Raw genomic sequence first — 26271 nt, 5'->3', positions numbered from 1 at the left:
TCCTATCAAACCGTAAATCCAAACTGTTAATCAGGTATTCCTTCTAAACATCATTCACAGCCATATCAATAGTTCTGATATGAAAATGTTCAGTTCTGAACTTTCAGTGTGAAATACTGGGGAAGAAAGGGAAGAAAAGGAATGTCCAATATCAGGAGCATCTAGAAGTGGAGAAGGAAACCATGTAGTTTCCATTTTGACCTCCCTAGCAGATCTCAGAAATTAGGCAGGATCACCATAGCAAATATTCAAAGGAGTCCAGAAAGACGTCATCATTGGCAGGAGATTCACTAACTGAAGTAACTGGGCAAAGCCAAGATTCAAAAGCCGTCATGAGAACAACATAATCAGGTATACATAGAGCCCAAATTTATATGCCTTTTAAGAAATTGGTGAATTAGAATATAGGCCTCTCCTTTTTTCTGGCACTTAAAAGTTGGATATAATGCACTTGATGGAGGCAAAAGTGGGAGCAGAATTGCTTCGGAAGTAGACTTCGGGACAAATAAAGGACAATCCAGGGCTCAGCTATGGTCCATCTGAGAAATTTTAGACAGTTTTTTTTCTAGAATCCAACATGATTTTTAAAATAGTACCGGTGAAGGATCTGATCATCTCAAGGCTAAAATATTCAGATCTACAGACTCATGCTAAGCGTTTTAAATCCCCTTTAGTTACTCGGAAGCCTGTAACTGAAGAAGCAGCAAAAACCGCTCAGCAGTTGGAGGAAGAACAACTGAGAAGAGTTAAAGGTGGGAATAGACAAAAATTAAATTAGGTTTTTAACAATGAATGGTGCTATGGATCTTTTGCTTTAGTTTAATATTGGTGAAATATAGGAATGCAGTATGTGCATGCTCCTCGTTTTAATTTTGGGTGGTCCTTGGTCTACTTAACAAAAGTCCTTAGCATCAAAATATGTCCCTTTAAGTGCACATATAAAGCTAATAACTAATGTTTTTATGCTAAAATATAAAATGATATGTCCTAGCCACTTAAATTAATTACAGTCTATAATGTACTCATCATTTGTAACAGCAATTGAGATTATCTATTGGATCAGAAAAAAATATTCCCTCAAAAGTAATGGCATCTAGCTAATTGTTAAAATATATGTATCTACTTACTTAGAGCCGCTCCACTATCTTCTTAATTTTTCCCTACAAATTAGATGTTAAAATAGTCATTAAAGTTCTGTTCAACTTGATTTAGAAAAGAGACATTTAGGTTTCTCTGCTATTATTGCTGCATATCAAATTTTCTCCTTTTTAAATATAAGCTACACTTTTCTCATTATATTTGGTTCCATTTATTAAATCTTGCTAAGATTTAAACCAATTTCTTAAACCTGGTGCAGTTAAAATGTATTATTGTGAACCACCAAGAGTGGCTTAAGATGGCCTATAAACATTTTAAATAAATATATAAAAACATAAATAAATGTCTTTGGACTTCAAACATCCCCCCCCCCTAAATTCTCTGCCAACCTGGTCCAACACACCTGGGGGTGGAAAGCTGGATTAAGAAGTCTGCTTTAAAATGATGTTTATTTATTAGTTTATTTGTTTATCCTTAATTATGATTAAAAGAGCTCAAAATATGTCATATATGTGGAACTAATCTTAGGTATACTTTTATATCCATAAAGCTCCAGACGTTCCATTCAAAAAACCTACAAAGATGGTTATTCATGAGGAAGTTATAGAACGAAAAGGTAAACAATCTTCTTTTCCATCTTTTTCTGTTTTCTTGTGAAACATCTATGGCGTACATGAACATTGATTTGTATAAATTTTGTATCCATTTTTCCTATCTTTCATTTGTTCACTTTTTTCAGGGTTTTTTTTTCAGTTCAATTCTACAATGCATGTACAAGTGAATGCATGTACAAGTTATTTGGTTGAAGGAATAGAAAATTAAAAATAAATAAAGTGTCCTCTAAGAAAATATTGAAGGCAGACTCAACTCAAGAGCAACAGTATTAGTTGACAGTTGTCCTATCATGCTCTCTTCCTTAAAAAAAAATCCAAGATAATAAAGAAATTGAAAAGGCCATTTCCTTCACACCATCCAGCATAAGAATCTTTTTTTCCAATGGAGATTAATATTCCCTAGTTGCTTAAAATGGGGAAACCTCATTGAGAAGCATTCTAAAACAGAAATACCATTAATTGGTGGTGCACGTTGGGTGCACAATTGGAAATAAGAGAATTTGCTTTATATGAGCAGAATTTCTGTTCTATGCATTTTTGTTCCTTTATGAGATTTGGCATTCATGTAAAGAACACTATGCCCATCAGACCACTTGGTACTAATAGAACTCTTGATAGGAATTCCAGATATGGGTTAGATTAGGAAAGTCAGAAAACATCAAAGTAATGGCAGATCTCTTCCTTATTAGCACCAAGAAAGTACCATAAAGTTGGCAGGAATCAAGTACAGTTAGGGGAAATTTTTATATTTATTCATGGACATTGGGGTGAGGGGTATTTTGGGGGGGAAATGAGAGTATATCTCAAAACATGCATATACTTTAAAATTTTTATTCATCTTTCAATTTTTGAAAATGGTTATTTTCTTTATTCTGCTTGTAACATTTGCATAGGAAAACTGTGATTGCTCCCTGACAAAGCTATTTTTGCTTTCTGGTGTCTAATAGTGCTTCTCTGAGGCTATGCAAAATGTTTTGCCACAGAATGTTTCAAGCTGAAAATAGGCTATTCTGAATGCTCCCGAACTTTGTCTTATCTTGAAATATTGGAATATTCCGACTGACCTGATTTAAGATTGGATCAATCTTGGAATTTTTTTTTACTGTCCTTACATCTTATCTATAGCAATTTTTTATTTCGAGTCCTGGTGTGTAAACTAGTAAAAACTGTATTTGCACTTCAGCTTCATGTGTTTAATTTTGTATTTTTGACTGAATTCTTATTTCAGTCCCAGCTGAACAGAAATGGACTGTTTCAGAGGAAAAAGTGACAGTATCATATCACGAAGAAGAATATACATATGGTTCAGGTAGCTACAAACATTTATTATTAATTTTTTCCTCTTACCACCTTATTCTATGTAAAAATGAAATAGGCTCATTAAATTTGTCTCTATTCAACGTTCTCTTCTGAATATGGCAGCTTTGAGCATAGCATAAAACTATCCCCCATGGGGGGGGGGAAAGTTTGCCTTATTCTGTTTGCAAGAACCTGCTCCCAATGAAACGCCCAAGGCATTTATCCTTTGTAACTTTAGGAACATAAGTATCTCTCTAGACAGTCAGTGCATGATCCAGGGTTCTGTTTCCTTTCTCTGTTTTATCTTATGGACGGTTTCAATAATATTAAAAATAGTACAAATTCATCTTTTAAATATGATAACTCTCTTTAAAGAACCAGAAGAGTACGAGCATGAAGAGTTCTATGTGGAATATCCAACTGAAGGTAAATTCAGTTTATTTTATTTTAACGTAGCTTTATCCAATGTGGCCATAGGTTATTTCGCATAATTTCCTGTTTGTTCTAAGCATGATCTTTGTAGTTATTTCTGTACACCCTTTTAAAAATCTCTTGAGATCTATACAGACAGCAAGTGAATTTTTAAAATAATAAATTTCATCAGTGTAGTTGTATCAGTTACAACATAAAGGCTATGTACTCAAGATCAGAAACATAATTGGACATTAGGGAACAAAGATAGCAAGAACAGGTCCATCTCATTCTTTTAATTGGCAGTATATTAACTGTATATAGAAAGTAGGGTAAATACAACTTTTTAAATTTCCAATTTTCTTTTAAAGAACCAGAAGAGTATGAAGAAGAAAGGGTCTATGTAGAGGTTCCTGAAGTTTTACCAACTAAAGGTAGGTGTTTTTTTTTTAATCAGTTTACACAAGCAATATCCATTTTTTTTAAATTTTTGGGGAGGTCATGACATCATTATTAAAAAATTCTGAAAGCCACCTAAAAATAACTGGGCAATATGATGTTTTGCACAGCATGCATTCCCCCAAATAGTGTCTACATTATTCTAAAGTAGAATAAAAATAACATTTTTTAAATAAATAGAGATTGCTAAATCTTCTGCAGTGTTGATATTCTTACGTAGACTCTTTTAAGTTTTGAAGAAGAAAAGCAAAATAGATAGAAAGATATAGTGATTTCTCAAAATTCTGACAACTAAAAAAAAAAATTTATTTTGACCTCACTGATACCTACTTCTAGACCAGTGGTTCTCAACCTGTGGGTCGGGACCCATTTGGGGTCGAACGACCATTTCACGGGGGTCGCCAAACAACGCAGTCCGCCATTTTTTTCTCCCTTTTTCCTTAGCTGTGCTACTCCCTTTTATTCTATTGGCTTTTGAAAGCCAATAGAATAGGCTCTCTTGAATAGAGTCTAATTCTATTGGCTTTCAAAAGCCAATAGGAATTGTCCAGGCTGTCTCTGCCCTGCTGAGGCGCCAAAAGTCCCATTCTGCAAACGGTGCTGCACCAGTTGAGTAGTCCTCAACTTACGACTGGTTGAGTAGTCCTTGACTTACGAACAGTTGGGGGTCGCGGCATTAAAAAGGTTGAGAATCACTGTCCTAGACCATCATTCCAGAAAAACTGAGTCAAATCATTTGCTTTCTAGCTATAAAGAGCATTGTTCTTTCATCTCTGTACTTGTTATTTCATATACTTGTTGGTCTTTGCCCAGGTTTCTGAGCATCTATATTTGTAAATATTAGCAAACCCTACATTGTTTTTCCAAATATAACATTAGTGTTGAGTTTAGTCTATGAGAAAGACCTTGATTTTTATATGATTAAACTCAAAATTACTACTATTTAATTCCAGGGGTCCCTAAGAAACCAGAAGAAAAAGTCCCTGTGACTGTTCTCAAGAAAGTAGAGCCTCCACTAGCTAAAACTGAATGAATAATAATGCGATATTGATTAGTACAATAAACTTAATATCCTTTTGCTGTAAATAGATATCCTTTCTGTCAATAGAACTACACATTTGATTGCAGAGATTTGACCTTTGTTGGAATGATTGTTGGAATATTCGGTGCTTTTTTAAAGAAAACACCACTGTCAATGTTGAACAATATTTCATTAGGATGAATAAATCTTGAGCACATTTCTAAATTTCTATATTATGCATTTTTTTAAAGTTCCTGAGGTGCCCAAGAAGCCAGTCCCTGAAAAGAAAAAACCACCTCCTCCTGAAAAAGTGGAGACTCCTCCAGCTAAAGGTACATAAACCGGCAGATGGGTTTTACTTTTTACAAAATCTATCTATCCATACATTGTTTATATATCTGTGCATATGTCTGCATACAGGTAGTCCTTGACTTACAGCAATTCATTTAGTGACTGTTCAAATTACAATAGCACTGAAAAAGTGCTATGAAAAAAAAGTTTATTTATGTGTTACTAACCTAACAACTGCAGTGATTCACTTTACAAATGTGGGCAAGGAAGGTCGTAAAATGGGGCAAAACTCGCTTAACAACTGTCTCACTTAGTAACAGAAACATTGGGCTCAATTGTGATTGTAAGTCAAGGAGTACCTGTGGGGTTGCCTGTGTGTGTATTTATTTCAGACATACTTCAGTAAAGAATAATTTTTAACACAACAGGGTATAGGAAGCAAGGCCTGTTGTGTCTGAATAGGGGATTAGGAGTTATAGAAGAAATTTTATTCTATGTTCAAAAATCAGTAGGATTTGACAGAGTTCTGTTTGGGATTGCATCCTATCAGAACGGTATTTTCTAATAATACATAAGATTGAGTAACATATTTTTGTTATACAACTCAATTCTATTTATTTGAGCATGTTGGAATAACTGTTGACTGTCCAGAATTTTCCACACACCCCACTCCCCCAATAAAAGTGCCAAAACACTAATGCTCTCTGTTTTAAACTGACAATTGACAGTTCCTGAAGTACCTAAGAAACCTGTTCCAGAAAAAAGAAAGCCTGCTGTGGTCCCCAAGAAAGAAGTACCACCACCAGCTAAAGGTATTTAATTTGAAATTAGACTTTTCAGTAGAATTAAGGTCCCTTGTGTTTGGGGGTGGGTGGGATGTTGATCATCATTAGTAATTTTCTGTGTTTCTCTGTTGGTGCCAGTATGGACATTTTTGCTTATTGATGGACATCTTAAGCTGTGGACCATCTGAATGTTGGGCTGAACTGGGGGCATCTTTTTCAGAATGGCTGTATTTTCTTTCGTTGTAATATGTAAATGACTAATCATTGAACATGGTTGAAACAAATCCAAGGAATTCTCAGTTTTTATTTTTAATATCTTTGAAGTACCTGAAGTGCCAAAGCCAGTACCAGAAGAAAAGGTACCTGTTCCTATTCCTAAAAAAGTGGAACCACATGCTAAAGGTATGTAACAGAATTTTCAAAAATATATTATGTTGGTGTATTTTATTGGGTCAAACTGTTATACTATGGGTACATATTTAGAACTGATCTGGGATTCCTCTAATCTACTAGTGCTATTGTGTTACAAGTGTGCTTTTTTTTTTTTTTGCACTGTATCATCCGTGCAATATTGTCTTTTATTTATTTAATTCTCTTCATAAACATTTTTTTATTTAGACACCAAATGGTGGAACTAACAGTAGGTTAGTTAAATTAAATATGTCAGAAGGCACTCATGAAATATCCAAATACTATTATAAGTATCAGAGATGGGATGAGCTACTTATTAACCTCTTATAAAGAAGGCATAGTAGATGACGTCTCTCCATTTGGCTGTAATTTAATTAAGAATCCATTCACAGTATTATACATGGCAGTCTCACAGCTTTTTAAAAAATTATATTAAATTTTGGTTTTAAAATTTTGTTTAAAGTGCCAGAGGTACCTAAGAAAGTTATTCCAGAAGAAAAAGTTGCCATTCTGAAGAAAAAAGAGGTTCCTCCTGCTAAAGGTAAAAGAATACACCAGCATTAAAAACAGGCAATATACTTTAGTGCTCTTTTTATATTTTTATTTTAACCATATGGGTGTTCAATCATACCACAGTTCACTTGAGTCCGATGCTCATGTTTGTTTATAATTCTTCAGGGTTGGGTGAATCATAATTATGTTTTGAAGATTCTACGTATTCTTACATTTGTTTCTTTTAAAAGTACCTGAGGAGCCCAAGAAAGCAATTCCTGAGGAAAAAGTACCTCGGCTCCGTAAAAAAGAAGTCCCTTCAGCAAAAGGTATAGTACCTTCCTTCAGGAGAAAATAAAATTTAAATATATATATATATGGGTCTGACTTAGCTGTTCGTTGTTATGCTCTGTCTTCTTGACTGTAATTTTCCATTTTATATGCATTAATTGCATTTCTGCTACCATTGGAAATTCTAAAACGAGACTCGATCATCTCTTTAAAGTGCCTGAAGTGCCGAAAGAAGTAATTGTTGAGGAAAAAATAACAGTTGCTGTGCCCAAAAGAGTTGAACCCCCTCCAGCTAAAGGTATATCTTGGGATATTGTTGGAATAATAGCCTGATCATATCAAAGAGTGTCTTTTTTCATTGTGTGTGTTCCATGTTTTGCACTCTGTATCATGCGTATTGCTAGTAACTCATGAAGACGTTGTTGCGTAGATAATGGGAGGTGGGGAGATGGGCTTTATTTGTATTCATTTTGTACTGCTGCTTAGCTTTTATTTGTACATTACATATTCAAAAGTACTGTTCAGTTCACTTCTCCCTTTAAACTCTTAAATTAATACTGAAAATAGTTGCACTCATCTGCCAGGAATATATGTATTCCAGTTAAATCTGTGCACATTTAATGTCTTTTTAAAGTGCCTGGGGTGCCTAAGAGGGCTGTTGTAGAAGAGAAAAGGTTTGTTTCTGAAGAAACAGTGTCTGTTACCATTTCTAAAAGAGTGGAAGCTCCTTTACCTGAAGGTATCTTTACAAATAATTAGAACTATGAACTATTTTCTTTACTTTTCTGGACACCTTTGTAATTAAATAATTGCCTGCTTGTTCTGGTTTTCTCTGCTTCTTTTAACCCAAATGGTTTGTTTCTGTTTGGATTTGTGTATCACTGGAACACCTTTGTGTGTGACCAAGATCCTTGGAGAAAGTAACTTTTTTCCAGTTTTGTTCCATGATTTTGTCTGAACATAATCCACCCCATTCCCATTAAACTGTTCTGACAGATCTGTGCATTTTTGTGTGAATATGTGTGCACTCTGTTATACATGTACTCTGTGTGCTTTGGGGGGAGGTCTTTTGATTTGAGAAACATGAGTAGAATGTGAAAATCCAAAACTGTTGTTCTCTGAGTGCTTATGTAAACACTAAGAGAAAATTTATGCAGCTCTACAAAGATATGAAAATGATTCTCTGTAATCTTTTTCAAGTGTTTAAGAAGATGGAGGAGCTTATCTGGATATGGAACTATGTTTTTTTTCCTTTTTTATTATGTTTACAAGATTACAAAATTTCTACTAATGAAAGATACATAGATTCATCTATCTTCTATTAACACTCTATTTTTTATCTATTTTATTTATCTGTTCTATTATCAATCTATCATTCTATTGTAAAGATATATGACAGATAAATTCCTTGTGTGTCCAATGACACTTGGCCAATAAAGAATTCTATTTTGTTCTATTCTATTCTGTTCTATTCTATATTGATAATAGATAGACAGATAGATAGATAGATAGATAGATAGATAGATAGATAGATAGATAGATAGATGGATAGATAGACAGACAGACAGACAGACAGACAGACAGACATTTTTCCTAATTGTGGGATCTCTTAGTACTATCATCATATGATATTTATTCCCTGAAAAAGGCAGGATCAAAATGATTATTAGGATATTGGATATTTGATTTATAGCTATAAGCCATAAACAAAAACTCTAATCCCACTTTTTTTAGAGAAGAATTATCACATGTTGTCATTACTATGAGATTCTACAATTAGGAGGGAAGTCATAGAAGAGCAAATAAATCTCTATCTTTAAAACTCTTTAAGTTTTCCCAAACCCAGTCAAGGCACTGACGTTAAATTTGATATTTATTCATATTTACAAAATTGATTTTCATTCAAATATGGATTTGTAGATTTCTGTCTGCTCATTCCAACTGATGTCCTTTTGAATATTAATACATTTTCCTAACAAGAGCAAACATATAATATAGTATCCTATTCCATAGTAATATTAAGCTCATCATTTAAATCTCCACAGTGGAGAAATGGGAAGAAGAAGTAGAGGAAGAAGAAGTAGAAGAAGAAGAAGAAGAACTTCCTATTTCTCGTTGGAGGGAAGAAGAAGTCTCTTATGAGGAAGAGGAGGAAATTTCAGAAGTAACAGGTATTCTACTATTCAAAAAGCAAAATAATTGTCATCTTTCCTGCATAATGACCATTACAACATTTGTGCCATCTTGAAATATAATCCATCCATTAATCAAATTAATCAAATCCACTAATTATTATATGTTTTGTGTCACTCAGATGAGTAATTTGATTACAAAGAGAACTTTAAAACAATGTGTTTAAGAATATCTGCATCTTCCTTATTTTGATGTAAGGAGCACATCAATTTCTAAATCATACTTAAAGTCTGTTTAAAAGACACTGTTGTTTTGAAACTAGCTTTCTGCATCCATATATATATATATATATATATATATATATATATATATATATATATATATATATATATATATATACACACACATACGTAAAGCAATGCATTTGTAGAGCAGCCTTGATGCTTCAAATTCTACATGAATGTCTGATTCCAGATGGTGGAGCTGTTGCTTAGAGCGCTACATAATAAGATTTCTTTCCTTTATGTAGTCATTCTGTTTTGCTACACATACAGACATCAGGAAATAGTAATTCATAGCAACATTGCATCTGAAAGGGACTTTATTGTTCTTAAATAAATATATAAATATGGAAACATAGTATTATAAATGTCTTCCTTTTAGTATCATAGGTCAAAGAACAGGGAAACCTTTTGCAAATGCAGTTCATCTTGTAACTATCCGGAATCAAGTAACCGAAAGCAAGGGACCTTTTAAAAAAATCAATCTTGCATCTCTTAAAAATAGATTGAGCTGCAATCCTGTATATAATTATGTAGTTGATTTCTCCTTTTATTTAGCATTGCCGAAATATCAATGTAGAACACTTTTCCAACTTCTGTCCTTTCCAGAAGAAGGAGGCTTCAGTTCCTCTGTTCCATTTGTCCTCCTTTGGCATGTTTCCTGGCTATTCATGGTCTTATCATGAGAGTATAACATACATTCAGACACTTTCTCCAAGTCTGAGGTCCCACCATTCCTTATTTATGCTGTGTGTTCATACTCTTTCTAACTCAACTGTAACAGCAAGGGTGTATTTCTTACTCTTTTCACTACATTTGCTTATTTTCAAGGGGCAAATAGATTAAATGTGATACAGCATCATCACCATCTTCATTATTATTGCTGCTGCTGCTGCTGTTGTAGGTTGCTGAATCTTATAAGCAAGGGACTTAGTAAAAATTAACCCATGAATGCATGTATATATGATATAAGACACCCTGAGACATCTTTTTGAGTCTTAATCTTGGTTAGCCAATGATGCTAGGATATGGACACTTATATCATACTCTGAACTGGTCCAATGTGTGAACACTTCCTCATACAGTATACATGAGTGCATGTGACTCTCAAATAATTGTTCCTTAATTCTGCAAGCTATAAATATATGAGGCATTATTTCTTTTGATTATACTCTAAGACAAATGAGTTGTTAGTGCATTACATCCTACTGGAGAATACATTTGCAGGCATCAAAAAATGTAGCATACAGTCCAGTGAATGAGGCAAATATGTAACTCATATTGGTTTTTTGCTTTTGCTAATTGTATTTTTTCTTATTCCAACTGTACATTCTAAGCAATGCTTTTACATTGACAGAGGAGGCCTACTATGCAGAGGAGGAAGTGCATATTACTGTTCCCGAAGAAGTGCCGCCAGCTAAAGGTATCTCAATAACTTCTTAACATATAAAGGTAGCTTAATTGACATGTTTCTTTTTTTGGTACATGTGTATGTGTTCTTCATTATAGTGTAGTCCTTTTAGCAGGGCAATTCTTTTTTGTGTAGCAACTACTTACTTTCAAATTTTGGAAGTGGAATATCTTTGGCAATTTTGGCTTAGAACCAGCATTTTCCCCTACTTGTAGCCTAAGGTTACTTTCACTCAACTGGCAGATCAGAATGAAACAATCGTTGCCATTTGCTCCCTTCCCCTGGTAGTATGTTCTACACTGTTTGTAAGGAGCTTTTAAGAAGAGACTGCAGTCTTAAGAGACTGGAGTCTTAAGAAGAATCTTTAAAAAGAAAGACTGGACAACCACTTGTCTTGGAATGGTACAGGGTCTCCTGCTTGAGCAGGGGGCTGGACTAGAAGACCTCCAAGGTCCCTTCCAGATGTGTTATTCTGTTACTCAGATAAGTCCATGAACAGGGGTCTTCAAGGGAGACAGGAATCTGCACCAACAGTGGAACTGCTCCACTGGATAAGAAGCTGACCTTGAACAGAAGGAACTACTCTTTATTCAGATGGTAGTAACTGGAACCTGCACAGTGTCTCATATTGATTTCATATAATACCTCACTTTTTTTACTGCTACTAGGGGATGGTATAGCTTAGTAAATTCATGTATCAATGAATTAATTTGAACATTTACATTTTGTATATAGGATTTCCCCCCTTTCCATATAATTTAAAGAGGCAATTGGTAACTTTTCATAAGAAGTACTTAGAAAGTGTTGCTTATATCTAAATATTCTTTCTAAAGTGCCAGAGGTCCGGAAGAGACCCGAACCAGCAAAGAAAGAACCAGTTGCTCCCCCCAAGAAAGTGGAAGCCCCTCCGGCAAGAGGTATAAATATTTACTGCTTCTTGATATTCAATCAAATTAGATTGTTATTCATCAGATCTTACATGTATTTAAAATTACACTAATTTCTTTTTCATGAATTATGAAAATTATATGTTCCTAGATAATCTAACCACATATGAGTTCAGTGAAATCTGTGTGTCCTTAGTGTTCAGAATATGTTTTATTTGTGTTGAACTTAAAAATGTGTTGTGTTGAAATCACTCCAATGTTGTAAAATGTTTTTTTTAAGTGCCCAAGAAAGTCCCTCCTGAAGAGAAAGTTCCACCTAAAGTTAAAGAACCCCCACCAGCCAAAGGTAAATAAACCAAACAAGCAAGGAACTCTGAGGGATGTGTTCTGTCTGTCTCTTGTGGTATATTGTTTTATGAATAATATCTTCATTGTCACCCTGTTTTGGTCCTTCTTTAGTCTTCTCCCTGAAATGTTGACAAACTCTCAGCCTCACTGCTTGTCTAATTCTTTTTGTAAATTTTAAAAATTAATATTGATTGCTAAAGGCAAATATCTCACTTTAAAATATTTATGTATATTTGAAATACATGCAGTAGACGTATCTTCATTATTTTTTAAAGTGACAGAAATCCGCAAGAAAAAAGTGGTCACTGAGGAAACAATTTCTGTCTCTAAAAAGGAAGAAGCTCCACCAAAGAAAGGTACATCAAATTCTAAATTCTATAGCATGTATCTATATCTTAATTTTGACTGGCAACTAAAAGAGGCAGTACAAGGTTGATAAATTGCTGAGGAGAAATTAAATGAGAAATGGGTTTCATTTCTCAAACATCCATCTCTAGAACAAAAAACAACAAACCACTTTTAAAACTTAGGGAATTTCAAAACCGCTTTTGATATAACTTATAATACATGATCAGGAGAACTTTTTATACAAAGAAAGTAGGGAGGCAAAATATCTTAGCAGGCTTGCCTAAATAGGCAGTGTTTATCTTGTTACTCCAATTATGTTGAATAGACTTTGTTTCCTATTTGATGTTCAGTCGTGATTATCTTCATATTTTTAATCATGTTTGTAATTAATAACTGTGTAATTTTGTAACTTTGACCAAGTCTTATCACATATAAATAATTCAAATCAACTAAAAAAAATAAATATGTTTTAAATGCCAGTTGTGCCAAAGAAAGTTGTCCCAGAAGAGGAAGTCCATATTCCAATACCTAAGAAAGTGATAGCACCACCACCACCTAAAGGTATAATACTTGTTTGATTCTAGTATCAGTCAGATAATTGCAGAAGTTGTAAGCTAGCTACTTCCAGGAAAGATACATTGCAACTTGCCTAACATTTGCAGAAATGTGTTGCTCTTAACAAAGAATATTAGGTTAATTGGTATTTTCGGTTCTGAAATACTTTGTGTTATATATCTGTATTACTTTTTATGACTGAACTATAAGTGCACTAATCAAATGTGTTAATCTATAAGGGGCAACTATAAATTATAGATATTACATTTCAAAGCAATTGATCCAAGAGTTAAGGGCTATTTATTTGTAGATCTATTTTGTCATTCAAATGAAATAAAAATAATTAAATTATAAGGTTAGATATTTCCCACAAAAGGTCCCTATATTAAGATTTTAGCGTGATGGAACTCATATGAAAAATTATTAATGACTTGGTATAAGGCAACTAAATAGCTAATATTCTGATCGATGTTACAAATTAATTTTAACAGTTATTAAAAGTTATCAGCTAGTGCTAATCAACAGAATGAGTGGATTGGAATGCTCAGGTGGGAACATTTTTTCCAGATATATTGGATTCCACTTGCACAATTCCTAGCCAGTGCAGCCAATAAAAGTTAAAAATCAACACATCTGTAGGACACTAAGTTGTAAAAGACTACTGAATTCTTCATTGCATTTTGGATTTCACTTTTGTTAGTATCCAAATGATAAAGTCTTTTAGCACTCTTCTTAAGCGTCATTAGTTTTGTATCTCTTATGTCCTTGCCTTTGTTGAAAAGTGTTGTCTGGGTCAACATCTTGCAATTGTTTATTATTGATGCACATTTTTTGCAGGAAGTTATTTGTTTTCTTTTTGGTATGCTTTATTATGATTAATAAATACTATTTCTACCACAAAATCAGTATTGTAAAAAAAACAGCTTCATCTTAAGAAAATTTTAAAACCAAATCAATGTTCTGTATTCTGTAAGTGACATAGATGTAATATGGAGTTTTTAGTATCTGTTCAGTGTATATCTGTTAAATGCTGTGTTGTCAAGCTGATGACATTTTCAGAAGAATTGTCAATTGTCTTGTTTAGCAATTTGGTCATTATCTGGACATTTTTGTCCATTATCCCATTCATATAATTATTAGGACCAATAATTTAGAGAGAAAAGCATCAATTCACGGCATGGTTTTCTTATTACTTTCTTTCAACTGCCAGAAGTGCCAGAACTTCCAAAGCGACTTGTATCAGAAGAAAAAGTATCTATGGTTATCCCCAAAAGAAAAGTAGCTCCACCAGAAAAAGGTATATGATCTTCATACCAAACAAAAATTCATATATATGAAGACATTCTTATGAATTCTCAGATTAAAAAAAATAGTTTTCTTCTAAATTCCTATGAGGAGAATGGGCAAAGCCTATTTTTCTTACTTTCTGTTTAATGTCTAAAAGGAAGTCTCAAATAGTTCCACCAATCTTACTGGAATTCTTATTGTATGCCTTAAATGGTACTTCTCGTGAGGTATTCTAAAGTGAAATACTATGTCTTTAATAACAGCCATAGAAGAACGCTGGGGTTATGCAGAGGAAGTCTCTATTTCTCTTCATACAGGGGAGGAAGTTTCATATACAGGTATGATGTCAATGAGGAAAAGCATAGTTGCAGCAACCAGAAACTCAGTAATTGAATAACGTCACTGCCATTTAATATATGTTAAGAAAATGAATATTTATCATTGACTTGTAAAGATATTAGCTCTCCAGGAGCACTAAGTCTCCCAGTCTCTTGTTATTTCCAAAAGAAACCTTACTGAGTATGAAATTTACCACATAACATTTTAATAACAATTTAATATATAAATAATAAAACGAATCACCAAGGGTTCTGATTCTTAATAGTAAGGAAGGTTTAATGGCCCAATGAATAAATAATCATATTTGATAGCTTGATTTTTTTTTCTTTGAATGCAACAGAAGAGATTAACAATCTAAGAAGATAAATTTTGTACAGCATTAAAAAATGTTGGGTTTTTTTCTTTTCAATTTTTCACTTGGATAACTGCTTGAAGTTGTTCTACTTCCGACACTGAAAGCTTCGTCTAAGTAAAATGGCTTAGAATAGGAAAAATATTATGGAAGCAGCATTTAGGAAGCTTATAGAAAAGGCCAACAGAAATTCAGCAGTTTGTAGTACACAGATTTAACAAACAGGTAATAGCTGTCCTGGCTAGATGGGCAGCATAGAAATAATAAATAAGGATAGATGGATGCATGGATGGGTGGATGGATGGATAGATGGATGGATGGATGGATGGATGGATGGATAGACAGACAGACAGACAGACAGACAGACAGACAGATAAAATATCTTCTTAATCGGCTGAAAAGTTTGGTTATTTTTACTCATCTTGGATACTCCCTGGAAGTATTATTCGTCCACAATACAATGGCAAATCAGAAGTGGAAAAATGCCTAGAAGATTTTGACTGTAACTGACAAAAAATTCTTGATGATGAAATCTGAAAAAATGCATACTTTTTTAAAAAAAATATTAACATATCATATCCTTTTAATTCAGGAGCAATAAATTATACAGGAAATAATTTAAATAAAAGAGATGCAACTACAGTAAAGTCAAATATCTTCTTTAACCAAATATATGTATATGTGTATATTTTGTCTGGTTCTTATATGTTAATGTACTGTATCTTTAAAGTTCCTGAAGAGCCTGAGATTGCTATCAGAAAAGAAAAAATGCCTATATCAATTACTGCAAAAATGAAGAAACCTCCCGCTAAAGGTATATTTAAGATATAAATTTGAGTCATTTGTCTGTTGTGTATTGCTATATGTTATTCTAGCATTTGTGATTATGTGAGTATTCTTTTGACTAATGCTTACGTTATTGATTGCGTGTGTAACTAAAACTCTCAAAAATTCGTATTTTTTAAAGTTCCTGAAGTTCGTAAGACTGTTATTAAAAAAGAAGCGGTCCATGTGACAGTTCCTCAATATGAAGAAGAGGCTCCTGAATATGAAGAAGAAGAAGTTCCCCAATATGAAGAGGAAGAAGTCCCACAATATGAAGAAGAGGAACGATATGAAGAGGAAGTCTCACGATATGAGGAGGAAGTTTCACGATATGAAGAAGAGATAACTCATGAGGAAGAAGAAGTAGTAGTAGTACCTCATTATGAAGAGGTTCCTGAATATGAAGAAGAGGAAGAAATTCCTCCACCTCCTCCACATAAAGGTAAAAAAAAAATCAGCTTTTAAAAGCAACGGCAATGTATATTTTACGAATTTGCTCTTACCTCAGATTTTTTGTTTGTTTATTTTGTTTATTCAGATTTGTTTTGATCGGTCATTCATCTTTCTAACTAATGTTTGAAATTCATGTGTGGTTTTAGGGTATAAACTGCAAATAGGAAAGTTTGAACTAGGGAATAGTTCAAAAATATTTAACCTATTTAAACTTTAGGTGCTACCTTATTTGTGGAAAATTATTCTACTTACATCTAAACTTCTCCTAGTTGGAAACAGAGCCTAATAAACAAGCCTGCTCTGTCTAAAAGCCTTGAAATATACTAATGCAATTTTATATATAACTGACCAAGAAATGAAGATGAGCACCATGCCTTCAAGTCAGACATGACTGACAGGGAAACCTTTTCCTTTGCTTTTAGTTCTTACATTAATCCCAGTGAATTCAGTGAATCTTCCAGAATAGAGGATGTTAGTCAGATATACTGTATACATAAAGCCTGTAGACTCTTTTGACCCTGTCCAAGCATCATGCTTCATTTGAGTGTAATTTTAATTGGGAAAACAGCATTCATAAGATGGCCTAGCCATCTTATTTATTTCAAAGAATATTTTGGGGCCCTGCATATACTCTAGAAAGTAGCAGAAAGGGCTTTGAATCCAACACTCTGGTGTGGGGGGAAGCAATGTAGAAGTAAACTGAGCTGATAGATTCCAAGGAGAATGATAGAAAGGGAAAATCTACTAGTGCAGCGGTTCTCAACTTATGGGTCACGACCCCATTTGGGGTCGATCTACCATTTCACGGGGGTCGCCAAGCAAGGCTGTCTGCCATTTTTTCCCCTTTTCTGGCAGGTGCCTTACCTCTCTTGGGCTGGGCCAGCTGGTGGCCCAGCCGGTGGTCGGCCTGCTCCATCTCTGCCGCTTGCCAGCTATGCCTCAGCTAGCGCAGGGGGCGGCACCTTGCATGCATGGTGCTCCCAGGCAGGGAAAGTCCTCAACTTACGACCGATTGGGTAGTCCTCAACCTACGACTGGTTTAGTCCTCGACTTATGACTGGTTTGGTCCTCAACTTACGACCGGTTGGGGGTCACGGCATTAAAAAGGTTGAGAACCACTGTACTAGTGTGTATTCTGCTGATCAGAGCCATTCAGATGCCAACTAGTGGAGTTGTATGGAAACATTCAGTCCACAAAAGCTAGTCAAAAGGGTGGAGGCTCTGCTGAACAATGTGTCATGGATTGTAACAGATACTGTATCAAAGAAGAGATAAGGACTTATTTGACCTAATATATGGCTTCACCAGTGTTTGTACTATGTTACCATGGGCATTACAGAAATAAACCAAAAAAGTCAAGATAATAATCATTATAATGTGATCAAAGCCCTGCTCCCCCCCATTTCTAAATGCATAGTACCTACAACACATAAAAAGGAGTGAAGTTTTGATTGTACAGCCATAATTATCATCTTGACTTTTGGATCCCTCTGTAGATGCCCATGTCTTCCTCTGAGTCCAAACTTTTAAACGTAATTCTATCTTTAAAGTGCCTGAAGTCCCCAAGAAGCCTGTGCCTGAGAAAAAGAAACCTGTTCCTGTTCCCAAGAAAAAGGAAGCGCCTCCAGCCAAAGGTATATCGCATTTTTTTCATCTTTGTTTTCCTTTTCATAAGTTTTTAAGAGCTGTAAAGACATTGGCTAAGAATTATTGTAGATTTATTTTTTTGTAGTAGCATCCAACATAGTTGTGCCCTTTTTATTTATTTTTTGTTTATGTATTTGTCTTCCACCTTCATTACAGGCAGTCCTGTATGATTACAATTGAGCCATAAATTTATGTTGTTAAGTGAGACATTTGTTAAGTGAGTTTTGCCCCATTTTACAACCTTTCTTGCCACAGTTGCAGTTGATAAGTTAGCACCTTAACCACTAGACCAAACTGGCCTTGCTTATGTTGTTTAATGTGCCCTAACATATTGGTCCTCAATAATATCAAACCTTATCTCTAAAGTGCCTGAAGTGCCAAAGAAGCCTGTCCCTGAAGAAAAGGTTCCTATGCCCAAAAGGAAAGAAGCTCCACCAGCTAAAGGTACATCACTTTGGGATTTAACATGTACAAATTCATATAACAATCCTTGTGTCAACATCCAGCACGAGAATCCAGATAAAAGTCCAGGTTCATTCTATTTCCGAAAATCTTACTGTTTATTGAATACACAGCATGGTAATGTCGAAGCAAAACTAACTCTGAGGTTCCTAGACACCAGTTCGTAGAATTAAACAATATTTTCTCTGGCCAAATCCCCACCCTCTCATATAAACAATTTCACTTTGTTATGGGAATCATCTGCTTCCTCTCCACACCTGCTGCAGTGTCCTTGAAAAGGTTTCAGGCTCTCACAGTCTTCAGGGGAATTATAGAAGTTTCATTTCTATCAATCTAACCAATTCTAAAGCAAACCCCCCCCCCATTCTAATGGCAAGTTGAAACAAAGAGGCATGTAGCTGCCAAACTTTCATTCTTGACATATCAACATGTCCTCTGTGTGTGTGTGTGTGTGTGTGTGTGTGCTTTTAAACACAATTCACTGAGAAAGCTTCTTCCTTGTCTTTTCAAGTGGTCTTTATATCTGTATTTTGGTGTGTTTGGGGCTATACTTCTCTGATTTGTGCCAAAATAGAACCCCATGCTCAAAGGTATTTCTGTATTTTTTTTCAATCAAAGTGCCCAAGAAACCAGTACCTAAAGAGGAAGTGCCTGTTCCTGTCCCTAAACGAGTAGAAGCACCTCCTGTTAAAGGTACATTATCTTGTGAGGCAGACAGTTCTATGGTTGTTCACTTGGTCTATATTAAGCAAATGTCATTCAGGCCAAAACAAGCAGTTACAATAACTGTTGATCATTTCTGTCAATCTTGTTTTGTAAATCCCTAAACCTCTTCAATCAATCAGAGTAGAGCTGGAAGAGACCTTGGAGGTCTTCTAGTTCAATCCCCTGCTCAAGCAGGAGACCTATACCATTGCAGACAAGTGACTGTCCAATCTCTTCTTAAAAAATTCCAGTGATGAAGCACTTACAATTTCTGAAGGCAAGCTGTTCCACTGATTAATTGTCCTGACTTTTAGGAAGTTTCTCCTTAGTTTCAGGTTGCTTCTCTCCTGGGTTAATTTCCATTGTTTCTTGTCTTGCCCTCTGGTGCTTTGGAAAATAAGTTGACTCCCTCCTCTTTGTGGCAGCCTCTCAAATAGTAGAATACTGCTATCATGTCCCCCCTCCGTGCTTCTTTTCTCTAGACTAGCCAAACCCAAATTCTGCAACCATTCTTCATATGTTTTAGTCTCCAGGCCTTTACTCGTCTTAGTTGCTCTTCTTTGCACTTTTTCCTCTTGGGTTCAGCTGCTGCATTTCTACTGTTCCGGTTTTGATTCTTTCACTTTTCCACTTTGCTTTGCTTTTATTTTTTTCTGCTTTGCATAAAATTGATTTGCAAATTAATCTTTTTTTAAAATGCCAGTTGTGTGGGAAAAGGTGGAGAGCTGCCTCTACCTAAAGGCACATGGAAGAGCGCTTTTAATTTATATGTGGATATTCGACTGTTTTTCCCCATGGAACGTGCAGATATGGGCCAAATATGACATACAAAGTGAATTATGATACCCAGGAAGGGCAAGTGGATTTGTGGTTATAATTCTCTAATCTATAATAGGGTTTATCTTTTGCTCTTCTGTCTCCCCTGTGTTCTTTCTCTTTGTGATATGTGTTAAACATTTCATTTCTTAATATCTTTAAAGTGCCAGAGATTCCTGAGGAAGCAGAAATTGAAGCTGAAGTGCCTCTACCAGCTAAAGGTATACCAGCCTGTTCTGAAAAGAAGAGCTCCCTTATCTTGAATATTATTGTTGCATGTTCTTTGAATGTGTCATTTTTATGGATCTTTGTGTTGATGACAATGCATCTACAAAATGTTTCTTAAAATTTAAGAACAAACACTTCTTGAAGAGGAAATCATGTCAAAAAATGTACATCAATGTCATTCACCTTACCAAAAAACATTTTCAATACCAGGAATAGATACCAGTCTTTATTTTATTTTTTATTTTATTTTGCTACTAATATTTTACATGTTACATTCCAAATAAATTGCATGACCTCTTCTTATGCATGTTTACTTAGTCATAAATTCCATTCAATTTAATGGAATGGATTTCTATATATGTTGGCAAAAACTGCAGACTTAAATTTAATCTCATAAATTTATATTTAAAACACCAGCAGGAAAATATTTTTTATAATGCAGAACAACATGAGAGAGATAAGCATTTTAAAAAGAGTTTAATAGAAATTTTATGTTACAATATGTATGTATTTAGGACAGTGGGTCTTAAAAGTGTGATCCTAGGACTTAGGGTTTTCCCCAATACCCTCTCAGGGGTCCCAAAATTCAAAATATTTACCAGCCTATGTTGAAAAGTAATATAATATTAAAATCCCATCAAACAATTGTAAGTAGCAATAGTGGCAGCAAATAAATCAGTTTTAATTTTTAATATGGTAAATATTGATAAATGTAACTCATAAAAACAAAACCTTTTTTCAGATCCTCCATAATTTTTAAAAGTGGGAAGGAGTCCTGAGAGGAACAAAGTTTTAAAAACACTGGCCTAGGAGAATAGACACAAACAAGCCTCAAATGATGGCGAAAATTGCAAATTAAAAGGGATCTATTTTATGAGAAAGGTTTTTTTAATACAGTACTTACATGGCATCTTGTTATATTTTAATGAACATTTTGGATTTATTCCCAAATAAAGATGCCAAATTACACTAGACTTTTTTTTTATTTAGCTTGAGCAGCAGCTTTCCATCTAGCAGAAAGCTGGTGCTAATGCCTCTTATTTCATGTTCTTGGCTTACACTGCATTAAAACAGTGATTGTCCTTTGCTGTGTTTTTTTCACTGTATCTGTTAATGAGACTTAAGTCTAAATCTGAACAAAAAATGTTTTAAAGTGCCAGAAGTACCTAAGAAAGTTGTACCAGCAAAGAAAATTCCTGAACCTGTTCCCAAAAAAGTGGAGCCACCAACACCACCTGTTGCAAAAGGTACTTTGACTAATATAGAGAAATAATTATTATGGCAGCAGCATGACTTATTCCTCTGTTGTGCTAATGATAGAGCTAAGCAGACAACTTCACCATTATTTTCACCATCAAGTATGCTAGAATTATATTAATTGTACTTCTAAATTGTATAGGAAAAACTCTTACGCGCTTTTCTATTTGTAAACATTTTAACTTGATAGAAATTCTCCTGAATTATTCAACTTCTAAGTCTTTTTTTCTTAACCATTTCTGCAAATGCCTGGCTTTTCCAATTATTTTTATAAAATTTTGTTATCATTATCTTCCCATGGGGGCCTCAAATCAAACTCTCCCAACTATTTTTTCCCAAGTCCCTGAAGTTCCCAAACCTGTTCCAGAAGAGAAAGTGCCTGCTCCCAAAAAAGTACCATCTCCCCCAGTCAAAAGTACATCTAACATTTAAAATATATCAAAAACATTAACACTGACATTACTTGTCATTCTTCTTCTTAAATATTAGACACCAATATTGCTATCATATATGTTTGTCCATGCTGAGTTGAGCTCAACATCTTTAAGTAAAAATGTCTGTCTTTCAATTCCTGAAGTTCCCAAAGCTGTCCCAGAAGAAGAAGTGCCTGTTCCCAAAAAAGTGCCAGCTCCACCAGCCAAAGGTACATCTAATATATCTAATAGTAGTATGAGAAAAATGAATATTAACATTACTTGCAATCCTTATTCTTAATCATTAGTCACCGATATTGGTAGGTCAAAGTCTTGTGATGTCTTATGTGTTTGTCAATGTTGCCTTGAGACCAAAATCTTTTTAAAAAGTTCTCTATACTATCTTTAAAGTGCCTGAAGTTCCCAAACCTGTCCCAGAAGAGAAAGTGCCTGTTCCCAAAAAAGTGCCACCTCCACCAGCCAAAGGTACATCTAACATTTAAAGGAGTTATACCAAAAACATTAACACTGACATTACTTATCATCCTTATTCTTAAGTTGTAGACCCCAATATTGTTACAATAGTTCAAAGTTTTCGGATATCTTATATGTTTGTCCACGGTGAATTGAGCTCAAAATCTTTAAGGAAAAAAAAATCTGTCTTTCAATTCCTGAAGTTCCCAAAGCTGTCCCAGAAGAGGAAGTGCCTGTTCCCAAAAAAGTGCCAGCTCCACCAGCCAAAGGTACATCTAATATTTATAACAGTAAGAAAGAACATCATGACTGAAGTTCCTGTCATCTATATTCTTAAGTATTCTGGTAGTTCAGATTTTTGGGGTATCTTATATATTTGTTGATGGTGAATTGAATTCAAATCTTAAAGAAAATCCATCTCTCTTTCAATTCCTGAAGTTCCCAAACCAGTCCCAGAAGAAAAAATCCCTGTTCCCAAAAAGGTGCCACCTCCACCAGCTAAAGGTATGTCTTATATAAAAAAAATATGAAGAAATGTGTATTAATGTTATTTGTCATCCATGTTATTAAACATGAATGTTGATAGTTCAAAGTTTTGTGATGTCTCTTGTGTTTGTCCATGATGACAATCTTTTAAAAATATCCTCCATACTATCTTTAAAAGTGCCTGAAGTTCCCACACCTGTCCCAGAAGAGGAAGTGCCTATCCCCAAAAAAGTTCCAGCACCACCAGCCAAAGGTACCTGTAAAATTTGTAACAATATTAAAAAGTTATAAATGTCAATGTTTGTCAATGTTTGTCACTGATATTCCTAAGTATTAGACACTAGTATCAGTATTTAAATTTTGTCATATCTTGTATGTTGTCCATGTTGAGAGCAAAATCTTTAAGAATTCTTATTATCTTTAAAATACCTAAATGATCCCAAATGAATTCCAGAAACCAGACTGATTCCTTCCATAAAAACAACAACTCGCCGTGTCAAGTGTACATCTTGTCTTTAAAATCTCTTAAAACAAATAAATGCTGACATTATTTGTCATTAATCTTTGTCAGTCAAAATATCCATATTAGTTGTTTAAATGTTTATGAAGTTTGTTCATGTTGACTTGTGTATTTAATACTTTAAAAAAAACATACTATTTTCAAAGTGCCTAAAGTTCCCAAACCTGTCCCAGAAGAGGAAGTTCCAGTTCCCAAAAAAGTGCCAGCTCCACCAGCCAAAGATACATCTAATATTTATAACAACATGAAAAACACTAATGTCATTCATATTCTTAAATATTAATGTTGGAATATATTTTGTTGGAATGCATTTTTATGCAACAACTATAGAAGTATTCAGCCAGGAGAAGGCAGTGTTTACAAGTTTATAGTATATACTCTCTGTCCTTAACTTCTAAGAAAAGTTTCCTGTTTCCTGTTACAGTTAAACACTTAAGCAGTAAAGCACATGGTGACTGTACACTATATTTGATCTGTAGTGCATTATATTTGATCTGTAGTGCTATATATAAACAGAATTTCTAACAATTAAACAACAAAAATCGATAGTTCAATGTTTCGTAGTATCATCTAGTGACTTGAGATAAAAATCTTTTTTTAATTAAACTCTTTTTTTAAAAGTGCCTGAAGTGCCCAAACCTGTCCCAGAAGAGAAAGTGCCTGTTCCCAAAAAGGTGCCAGCTCCTCCCGCTAAAGGTACAGGTGAAATTTGTAACACAGTGAAAACAAAGTTCACAATACATTTCATAATGATTCTTCTGTTAAGAGTTAAATGCCCAGATTAATACTTCACACTCTTGAGTTATCTTCTGCATTTGTCAATGATGAATTGATAACAAAATCTTAAAACAAGAAAATCATATATATTTTTAAAGTGCCTGAAGTTCCCATACCAGTCGTAGAAGAAGAAGAAGTGCCTGTTCCTAAAAAAGTACCAGCTCCACCAGCCAAAGGTACATCTAACTTTTGAAAAAATAACATGGAAAGAACCTTAATATTAACATGACTTGTCATCTTGATTCTTGAGCAAAAGAAACAAATACTTGTATTTCAAAGATTTGTGACGTCTTACATGTTTGTCTTTGGTGAGTTGAGCTCAAAATCTTAAAGACAAAAATCTGTCTTTCAATCCCTGAAGTTCCCAAACCTGTTCCAGAAGAGAAAGTTCCTGTTGCTAAAAAAGTGCCAGCTCCACCAGCTAAAGGTACATGTGAAATGTATATGTCTATGAAAAACATAAATATTGACAATATCTGTGATATTCTTACATTTTAAGCACTAATATCAGCACGCAGTGTTTTGTGATGCTTTGTATGTTATCCAAGTCTGATCAAAATCTCTTAAAAATGCTTTATTTAAATTTCGTGTTATGTAGCACGAATGTGTCTTCCCTCTTGGAGGTGTTAGGTGCTTATTTAATACTCAAAATATCTTGAAAACACTTACACTAGCACTGCAAGTTTTTGGGTCTTCCATATTTGTTTATATTGATTCAAAATAAAAAATATTTATTCTAAAATAAATTCACACTGTCTTTCAAGTCCCCGAAGTTTCCAAAGTGGTGGTGGAAGAGGAAATATTTGAAGTTCCCAAAAAAGTGCCAGCTCCACCAACCAAAGTTATCTGTAAAATTTGTAACAGTATTAAAAAGTTATAAATGTCAATGTTTGTCAATGTTTGTCACTGATATTCCTAAGTATTAGACACTAGTATCAGTATTTAAATTTTGTCATATCTTGTATGTTGTCCATGTTGAGAGCAAAATCTTTAAGAATTCTTATTATCTTTAAAATACCTAAATGATCCCAAATGAATTCCAGAAACCAGACTGATTCCTTCCGTAAAAACAACGACTCGCCATGTCACGTGTACATCTTGTCTTTAAAATCTCTTAAAACAAATAAATGCTGACATTATTTGTCATTAATCTTTGTCAGTCAAAATATCCATATTAGTTGTTTAAACGTTTATGAAGTTTGTTCATGTTGACTTGTGTATTTAATACTTTAAAAAAAAAACATATTATTTTCAAAGTGCCTAAAGTTCCCAAACCTGTCCCAGAAGAGGAAGTTCCAGTTCCCAAAAAAGTGCCAGCTCCACCAGCCAAAGATACATCTAATATTTATAACAACATGAAAAACACTAATGTCATTCATATTCTTAAATATTAGTGTTGGAATATATTTTGTTGGAATGCATTTTTATGCAACAACTATAGAAGTATTCAGCCAGGAGATGGCAGTGTTTACAAGTTTATAGTATATACTCTCTGTCCTTAACTTCTAAGAAAAGTTTCCTATTTCCTGTTACAGTTAAACACTTAAGCAGTAAAGCACATGGTGACTGTACACTATATTTGATCTGTAGTGCATTATATTTGATCTGTAGTGCTATATATAAACAGAATTTCTAACAATTAAACAACAAAAATCGATAGTTCAATGTTTCGTAGTATCATCTGGTGACTTGAGATAAAAATCTTTTTTTAATTAAACTCTTTTTTTAAAAGTGCCTGAAGTGCCCAAACCTGTCCCAGAAGAGAAAGTGCCTATTCCCAAAAAGGTGCCAGCTCCTCCCGCTAAAGGTACAGGTGAAATTTGTAACACAGTGAAAACAAAGTTCACAATACATTTCATAATGATTCTTCTGTTAAGAGTTAAATGCCCAGATTAATACTTCACACTCTTGAGTTGTCTTCTGCATTTGTCAATGATGAATTGATAACAAAATCTTAAAACAAGAAAATCATATATTTTTTTAAAGTGCCTGAAGTTCCCATACCAGTCGTAGAAGAAGAAGAAGAAGAAGTGCCTGTTCCTAAAAAAGTACCAGCTCCACCAGCCAAAGGTACATCTAACTTTTGAAAAAATAA

General features: G+C 34.3%; 1 protein-coding gene across 50 annotated transcripts in view; it reads left to right on the top strand.

The window, feature by feature from the left end:
• TTN (titin) overlaps positions 1 to 26271 on the top strand; it is a 313395-nt gene that overhangs the window by 124557 nt on the left and 162567 nt on the right. For 39 of the 50 annotated variants that reach the window (XM_039339406.1, XM_039339428.1, XM_039339419.1 and 36 more), the window contains 37 exons: positions 675 to 752; positions 1649 to 1714; positions 2941 to 3021; positions 3387 to 3437; positions 3794 to 3856; positions 5154 to 5234; positions 5922 to 6005; positions 6303 to 6380; positions 6853 to 6930; positions 7133 to 7210; positions 7387 to 7470; positions 7807 to 7911; positions 9218 to 9343; positions 10944 to 11009; positions 11831 to 11914; positions 12165 to 12230; positions 12508 to 12588; positions 13061 to 13141; positions 14346 to 14432; positions 14686 to 14760; positions 15844 to 15927; positions 16081 to 16380; positions 17942 to 18025; positions 18405 to 18482; positions 19119 to 19193; positions 20186 to 20242; positions 21404 to 21496; positions 22084 to 22149; positions 22331 to 22405; positions 22597 to 22662; positions 22832 to 22897; positions 23058 to 23132; positions 24021 to 24095; positions 24275 to 24352; positions 24538 to 24603; positions 25909 to 25983; positions 26163 to 26246. In XM_039339406.1, the coding sequence (XP_039195340.1) occupies positions 675 to 752; positions 1649 to 1714; positions 2941 to 3021; positions 3387 to 3437; positions 3794 to 3856; positions 5154 to 5234; positions 5922 to 6005; positions 6303 to 6380; positions 6853 to 6930; positions 7133 to 7210; positions 7387 to 7470; positions 7807 to 7911; positions 9218 to 9343; positions 10944 to 11009; positions 11831 to 11914; positions 12165 to 12230; positions 12508 to 12588; positions 13061 to 13141; positions 14346 to 14432; positions 14686 to 14760; positions 15844 to 15927; positions 16081 to 16380; positions 17942 to 18025; positions 18405 to 18482; positions 19119 to 19193; positions 20186 to 20242; positions 21404 to 21496; positions 22084 to 22149; positions 22331 to 22405; positions 22597 to 22662; positions 22832 to 22897; positions 23058 to 23132; positions 24021 to 24095; positions 24275 to 24352; positions 24538 to 24603; positions 25909 to 25983; positions 26163 to 26246 (3090 nt within the window). The remainder of the gene's footprint in view (positions 1 to 674; positions 753 to 1648; positions 1715 to 2940; positions 3022 to 3386; positions 3438 to 3793; positions 3857 to 5153; positions 5235 to 5921; positions 6006 to 6302; positions 6381 to 6852; positions 6931 to 7132; positions 7211 to 7386; positions 7471 to 7806; positions 7912 to 9217; positions 9344 to 10943; positions 11010 to 11830; positions 11915 to 12164; positions 12231 to 12507; positions 12589 to 13060; positions 13142 to 14345; positions 14433 to 14685; positions 14761 to 15843; positions 15928 to 16080; positions 16381 to 17941; positions 18026 to 18404; positions 18483 to 19118; positions 19194 to 20185; positions 20243 to 21403; positions 21497 to 22083; positions 22150 to 22330; positions 22406 to 22596; positions 22663 to 22831; positions 22898 to 23057; positions 23133 to 24020; positions 24096 to 24274; positions 24353 to 24537; positions 24604 to 25908; positions 25984 to 26162; positions 26247 to 26271) is intronic. The other 11 variants (XM_039339412.1, XM_039339396.1, XM_039339404.1 and 8 more) reach the window with 10 other exon arrangements.

This window comes from Crotalus tigris, unplaced genomic scaffold, assembly GCF_016545835.1.
Source record: "Crotalus tigris isolate CLP2741 ecotype Arizona unplaced genomic scaffold, ASM1654583v1 scf7180000017733.2605024, whole genome shotgun sequence".
Lineage (NCBI taxonomy): Eukaryota > Metazoa > Chordata > Lepidosauria > Squamata > Viperidae > Crotalus > Crotalus tigris.
The sequence above is the reverse complement of the archived record's forward strand: the minus strand, read 5'-3'. Positions and strand labels throughout refer to the sequence as shown.